Source organism: Uloborus diversus, chromosome 7 (genome assembly GCF_026930045.1).
Source record: "Uloborus diversus isolate 005 chromosome 7, Udiv.v.3.1, whole genome shotgun sequence".
Lineage (NCBI taxonomy): Eukaryota > Metazoa > Arthropoda > Arachnida > Araneae > Uloboridae > Uloborus > Uloborus diversus.
The window spans coordinates 56,445,473-56,453,464 of NC_072737.1; the positions used below are offsets into that span (position 1 = coordinate 56,445,473).

The 7,992-nt window shown below is 32.4% G+C and overlaps 1 protein-coding gene across 1 annotated transcript in view; it reads right to left on the minus strand.

Moving 5' to 3' along the window:
* LOC129225601 (iron-sulfur clusters transporter ABCB7, mitochondrial-like) overlaps positions 1-7,556 on the minus strand; it is a gene marked incomplete at its 5' end in the record, with an annotated part of 29,435 nt that extends 21,879 nt beyond the window's left edge. Inside the window, 4 exon segments of the mRNA XM_054860056.1 lie at positions 499-685; positions 2,839-2,971; positions 5,869-6,072; positions 7,500-7,556. Coding sequence (XP_054716031.1) covers positions 499-685; positions 2,839-2,971; positions 5,869-6,072; positions 7,500-7,556 — 581 coding nt within the window.
* Between the last annotated feature and the right edge of the window lie 436 nt (positions 7,557-7,992).

Genomic DNA, 7,992 nt, shown 5'->3' on the forward strand with positions numbered 1-7,992 from the left:
AGTTCGATTTAGTTCCGACAGCACTTGATAGATGAAAGTGCACCATTTCAATAATTTTTATCAAACCAGAAGTTGAACAACTAGGTTCAACACCTCCAGGGATATTGACTTGGAATAGGAACTTTGAGGACTCAGTGACCCCAACATATTTAAAGTGCCCTAGTCAACATCAGCGAGCACAGTTTTATTGTAATAGAAATAAGAATCTTAATGCAAAACTGAACAAGTAAAACAATAGTAACAGATGAATAAAATCAAAGTTTGCTTCAGGCTAAAATTCACTTTTCAGTTTGATTCAGTTAATAACTCAATCTAGCAACTTTAAAAACCAAGAACTTTGTCGATTTTAAGAAAACTAAATTTACATTATAAACATCAAAAACTTTTAAGGTTCATGCAAACTTAAATTTATAGATTTTTTTAGTCTCTTAATTAATCCTTGGAGTTTGTTGAACAAATTCTTTTAAAATTTCAAGAGAAACATAAACTTTCAGTTACCTTGTACCTCTGTCTATGGCTTTTGACAATGCACCAGTCTGACGTGACAAATGAAAACTTAAATCTAAGTTGTGTAAGTGCAAGAACACACTTTTAGCAACTCTTCGAATGGAATCATGGGCAACTTTTGCAAATACAGCATTTCTCAATTCATTGAACAAAGAAGAACCTGCTCTAGCTATTCCATCTGCAAATGATTTAAAAATACAAATGCATTAGTTTTTCAAGAAAAAAGTAATTATACCATTTCTTAAGTCTTGTATAAAATAATATATATTAACTAAAATTCTAAGACCTTTATTAATACAAGCAGGGCCACTAGCACCGGCTTCATGGGGCTCAAGGTGTCTTGGGCCTCCCAATAGTTTGTGTGTGTGTGTGTGTTTTAGAGGAAGTGGTCAGTGCTTTATTTGAAGAGGAGTTTCTTTTTACTTGAGGAATATCAGTGTCAATTTTGAAGTGTTAAGGAATTTGCAGCCTTTTATGAAATTCCAGATACTAAGGCATTATTTCATTTACTAAAGGCAAGTACGACAAGACTTGCCTTTTCCAGATTTAAGAGGACTGCTATGACAGTGCGTTGTGTCAATTATGCAGGGAGAGTTTGATGAATTTCAAAAGTTACTTTTGGATTTACAGCCACAAACAATATATATTCACTGTACGGCTCACCACAAAATATAATTGTAAAAATGTCTTTTAAGACAAATGACATGGTATAATTGAATCAGAAAAGGTGTATACAAATTTTTAGATTCTGATACCTTAAAAACGCCATTTCACATATTGCTGATTCATACAAATTACACACATAAGAAAATATGTAAAATCCCATATTAAAGGTTCAATAATCTGAAAAATTTTCAGGAAGGTTGGGGGAAGCCCATAGACTTCCTTTTCTTTTGGGGGGGATTCTTGACCCCCCCCCCCCCCCGGTGACGTACGGCCCTCTCCATACAAGTGGGCATTCCTGGTGACGTTTTTTCTTGCTGAGTTCTAACCGAGAGAGAAATACGTTGAGTGTATATAACTTCCAGTGTTTCTGCGGCAGTCGCATTTCTCGCAAAATGCAAAAATGCAATCCAAGTTACGAAAATGAAGCAAGACATTTTCGCTCTTATGCTCAAATAAAAAGGGGGGGGGGGGGAGAAGCACTATTGAAAGAACTCATGCTGTTCAGCTTAATCTTTTTTAAAATCTTAGTTAAGATGTTTACATTACTATTAAGTGCAATAATACTTAGTCTCAATGGGCATTATGTCCACCCAAAAAATGCATTATTGTGGGGAGGGGACCTGAACTATTTTAAAAATCAAACTTGTATTCCCTAAGTTTAGTAAGTGAAATTCTAATTTTTTTTAAATTTCAAATTTAATTTAGAATTTGGAATTTAGTTTTCAATTGCAGATGAAATGCATTGAGGCATTTAGAAAGAAATACGTTCCCCATAATTAGCATTACAGGAAGGTATTCATTAACTTTGGACATTTCAACATTTTGCTAAAGCTTTTTTCCTTATTTTAGCTTTTTTGCCAAAAACTTTTGAACTCAGCTTAAACACTGATAACTTCCGGTGATAGAAAGAAGTTGTCAGTTGAGTACCTCAAGTTAATCACATGTGCGAACACTTCTGAGTGATTGTATATAGGGCGACCTTCATCAACCTTATGGGGAAATAAATGGGTGCTTACATTTAGCACACAACCTCAGAGGGAAAAGGCAATTTGATTTCATTCTCTAAACAACAGACATAAAGTCAGATTTTTCATACCCAGATACTCTCAAAGAGTAGTTTTGCACACAATACAAAAAATTTTCTGTCTCAACTTATCTAAAAGAAAGTATTAGAACATTTTTGTCTATAGAAACATTATATAGAACTTAACCTCCCTTTACCTATTTTACAGCTCACTAGACGGCTTACCTTAAGCGGCTTTCATAAACGCACTTTATATTATTAAATTGAAGCAAAAACGAATTGCGCAATTCTCTCTAATCAGTCATTGATGTAACAAGCGTCTACTCACTACCAAAGGTAGACGTTTATATCAAAATATCTTTTATTAATGTATATCATTTTTAAATGTATTCATCATATTGTAAACTGTCTTAGCTTTCATTAAATATATATATATCAAAGTTGTGCCTGGTTATTAAAGATAACAGAAAGGGGCAGACCTAAAGCTGAAATATTGAAATTCTGTTTCCTTTACAACTAATCACCTTTTTCAAAAACTAAAATAAGATTCAAAAACTATCTATGATAACAACCAACTACAATGATCGAAATAAATCAAAAAGCGAAAAAATATGTTTAACATTACCAAATAAATTACTTACATCCTAAGATGATGACAGTTGCCATAGTAAAGATAGTAGACGAAGGGGAATCCAAATTTAAATTTTCCCCTGTTTGAGTATTCAGAAAATCAACAGCATGTTTGAAAAGGAAAGGAACTTCAATATTCAATAACTGAAACATAGATGGAGAAAATGCAATGCACATTATTACACAAATGCCACAAATACAAATCACATGCTGTCAGAAAATAGGGGCCGTGTATTCAGAAAATCAACAGCATGTTTGAAAAGGAAAGGAACTTCAATATTCAATAACTGAAACATAGATGGAGAAAATGCAATGCACATTATTACAGAAATACAAATCACATGCTGTCAGAGATAAGGGGCCATTTATCAATTGTGTAAGGATGACTTTGTCAATTTTTGACCCCCCCCCCCTCCCCCTATTCATATGTAAGATTCCATTTTGTTTTTCAAAATAATAAAATGTTGTTAGAAAAGGATCAGTTACACTAAAACTCCCAGTTTGGCACATATCCAAGATTTTTATTTTTCAACAGATAAGTTATTTTATTGCTGTCAACTACATATTACCATTATATTATTAGTTAAATGTGTAGTCTTTAGAATACCATTTATCACTAGTTAAAAGCAAGCTTTTAAATAATCTTAAACATAAATCAGTTAAACAATCTACAAACCAATAACACCAAAAATAATGATCGGCAAGTTTTTAAGTAATTTCAAAGAAAATATATTAAAATTGTTAAAAAGAGATCAATTCAGATCATCTGGACTGAATATTTTTTCGACATTTTCTTTCGTACATTGTCTGATACCAATTGAAAAAATAAAACATACCATACATAGTTGGAGGTTTTTATTATATTTTACACCATTCATTCTCTGTAAGACAAGTAAAAAACAGCTCATCCTAATACGTTTTTTATCTTCCAGATACAGGTAAAATATAATCCCTGCCAAACCACTTGACCACATAATTTCTAATATAAAATATTGACTTGGAAAATATTATATCAGAATGGGTTTGCCCTCCCCACCCACCAAAAGTAAGGGCATGTAGAGATTTTTCCAACACCCCTCCCCCTCGGGACCCTTACGTAACTAATGAATGGCTCCGAGGTGCCCATATCCCCCAGTTTTATAACTTGTCTACAGAGTAAACAAGTTCTTTGAAGAAGATAAGGAATTTCATCCAAAGAGGAATTAAAGGAAATTTTATTCTTTTTGGTGATTCTACAAGTGATTCTCAACTAGGAATGGGATAGAATATACTGGAGCAAAGAAACGTAAATTTATACATAATTAAGTTTGACAGTTTTAAGATCTAAGACAGCCTGAACCGCTGCAAATGATTTTGTTGCCAATAAAACAAAATCTACTCGGCACTAGAGATAGAACGACACCGCCTGACATCGAATCAGGATGTGTGATCGGGCCTAAAACAATTTGTGTTGTGAATATTTATTTTACCACTATAAATCTAAAATATTGTTTGCTAAGCAATACACAGTGATACCATTTAATAAAACATAGTAGAAAATTACATTTAATTAAAATTAGAACTAGAAACTTTCCAATAATTTACATTATAATGATAAGAAGTGAATAAATTACATAAAATTATATTTAGCTAATAATTATCTGAGCAACTTCACTTTTCAAAAATTGAAAAATATACTGCATTTTTTGTGAGCAACCCCCCCCCCCCCCCCCCCCCCCTCCCTTCCGAGATTTTTTATTTTTAATTTCAACATAGTGTTATTTTTTCAGAGCGTGCGACCTCATACCTCTTGCCCCCCCCCCCCTTGTGCTGCGGGTGTTTCGATGGTGCTATATGAGCTACTTTTCTTTACACATTTCTAGCTAAGGAGATTATGAAAAGATAGTGTCAGTTTTTTACATCTACCGAGTCAAAGGCGCCAGTAATTAGCACTCTTAAGAAATTTCTTTCAAAATTACATTTGATTTAATTTTCAGAAGCATCAATTTCAAATTTTTAAAATAAATTTGTTAAACTGTAACAAAAACAACCCATTTAGTTCTCATTGATTAAGATGACTAATAATAATCCAAGACTATAAGAAATCCAGAGGCTTATCAAAAGTATATGAAAGTTGAATTTTCATTATTTATTTTTTATAAACCAAAATATAAGGGGAGAGTCCATTCCTTGCACATCCACTTATGATCTAAGTTCTAAATATTCATTCTTTAGGTGATTAGTTATGCAAAATGAACAATGATATAAGACTAAAAGAAACGTGAGATATAGTTTTGATTTCATTTGGTCTCTAAAGATAAAGAACAAATGAAATCAAAACTATATCTAACCCACCCTACCATTACCATACATAATCAATGCAAGGAATATAATAGGAAAATCAGAATGGAAGTATAGATAAGTTTCTAAGCAAAATTGAATATTATTACTCATAACTTAATTTTGAACACATTATTATTCCAACACATAAAAATCGAAAGATCCAAAAAAAACCCCTACAAATCAATTTGAGGTTGTATAGGGTATAGGTGAGGTTGGCATGTAATACCAGATACTTTACAACAACAACTATGGGAGGACTGCCACCATTCCTCCTTGACAAGTTCCTGACCATCTGTTTGCAACTGAAAAAGCACACTTCAAGTTGCTTTTTAATGTTAAGACTTTCTCAATGTGTTTTGAGAAAAACCAGATTGAGAAAGATGTGGATAAACTGCTCTAAAAACCTCAAGAAAAAATAAGACAATAACACCAAAAATATTTATACAAAAACATAAAATTTAGAAAAATATGGTTTCTTTTTTATTTAATTTTCACAAGCATTCAAGCCTCGCTTGAAATTTCTCCATGCACAATAGGTGGGGTGCTCTGCCCAGGTTGAAAACCCTTGCGTTACATGAACTCAGATATAAAACAAAGTAACATTCAATCTTGACGTGCCAAAAGGGAATTTGAATGATGTGGTTACTAGTTGAAAATTTCATTGCTAGAAAATCATTTCTTTTATACAGGAAAAAAAGGTAAACTGGGCAATCAATTACCTTTGCTCCAATTAAAAGGCCCAAAGCTATAACAACACGTCTACGAATTTCAGGCTTGTCTTTTGGCCAGATGTAGGACAACATTTTTTTAACAATTGTCCATCCTCTGACATTTTTGGTTGGAATTCCAGTTTGAGAAAGCAGCAAGCTGGAAGCACCAGGATGGAAGCAGGGTCTTGTACTTTGTTTTGTCCATGCAAGACTCTAGGAACACAAAATAAAAAGGAAAAAAATGTATTTGTCAAGTTCAAGGTATTCTTACTTCACATTAGATACATTTTATAAATGAATAATTTAACTTGGACAATGAGTTTCCATCTCAATTAGGCGAATCCTGATCCCACCCCATTAAAATTTCAGTGGCTCACTCTGGGCCATGATCCCCCTAAGTGGGAAATCCTGATTTCAGGATAGTATTTTTTTTATTTATCTCCATTTTTTTATATTTAAACTGTATTCTGTTAAACTTTGTTGCATAAACAGGGGTTCTTGAAACCATGTCTACAATGAGTTTGCTAATTTGCTCTCGATTATGCTGTTTACTCTTGCTACTTTGTAGTACAAAGGTATTTGTTTATTTCATACAATTCCTAACGCTCCACTCTAGTACAAAAAATTTTTTTTGACCGAGAAGACCTGAAAACTACTCCTCCTAACCTCGTCGAAGGTTGACTAAAATTATGTTTTTGGAGCTAAAATTTTTGAGAAGTTTCTAGAGATGTTCTTTAATCTCTCCCCTCCTAACATCACCTAAAAGTGGTTAAGACTGCATTTTTTGAATTATATTTTGAAAAAATAAATCAGGCAGACCCCTTAGGCCTTCTCACAATAAAATATTCAAAGATTATTTACAATTGTGTTTTTAGAGTTTCAACTTGGAAAAACTGCTGGGGCGAGTCCTTGAACCACTTCTCCTCAGACACCTACTATCAAGGATCGTCTAAAATTGTTTTTAAAACTACAATTTGGAAAATTTTCTAAGGAAGAAACTCCCGGCATGAGCTAAAAGATACTAACTATATACTGGAAATAATATTTCAATTTATTAAATAAAGTTTTTAAAATCAGACATTTTAACAATGAATTTTGCAATAAATATTTTTACAACTTAAAGTTCTAACCAATTTGAACGACACTCACTTCTTTCAACCAAATTATGCCACAAATATTACAGCAGCAATCACTGAAGCCATTCAAGATTTTTCAATTTAAAGATGAAGTCATATGAAACAATAACTGTTGAGAGATAAGATTAGCTGAGACACAATGTTGCAAAAAAGGTTAGTAGTTTAAAAGGTATATTTTAATTAGAATTTAAAAGTCTCTTTAAATTGATAAGTTTTAAGAAACTGAAAATGGGATGGTAAAGTGCAATATTTGCAGAAATGAGATTTTGAGCCATTTTTAAAAATGTGTTTTGGATTCAATACTAACAAAGGGAAATGTCGGAATTTGATTTTGTTTTTTGGTGTTTATTTTCAGTGAAAACTAAATTAGCAAGCTTGTACAAAAAAGCCAAAGTATAATAGATGACAAAATGAAAAAAAAAAAAAAAAAACCCTTGCAGATACTGCCTTTTACCTTCCCAAGGCAGAATAATTAAAAGGTTTAACTTCAAACTCAATACTTACTTTTCTAAAGAGAGCAGATTTTGAAATAGCATCTAGCTTCTTGCTATAGGATCGAACCTAGAGGTTAAAGGTATTTGATTATAAATTTAAATTTATATATATTTAAAATATTATATTTAAAATACATATTTAAAAATAAATTTTGTTATATATTTTTAAAAAAGGAGAAAAAACAATTTACTCAATATTTATGCTTATAAAGTAACAAATTAATGAAACATGAACATACCCTCAAAACAACCCCGTTAAAATTTCAATACCATTTAGCTAAGGGGGGGGGGAGGAGATCGATTACGCCTCTAGCTTTAGAAAATTAATCTATTTAAGTGCAAACTTTTTTTTTTTGTTTTTCTGTATAGTTTACATTGATTACAACATACCTCTTGCCCCCCCCCCCCCCCATACTATACCTGTGGAAGAACTCAAAATGATGGGCCTGCCCCTGGTGAACACTAAAAAATTTTTGATACCTACTCCAGCTCTGTTCCCAGGT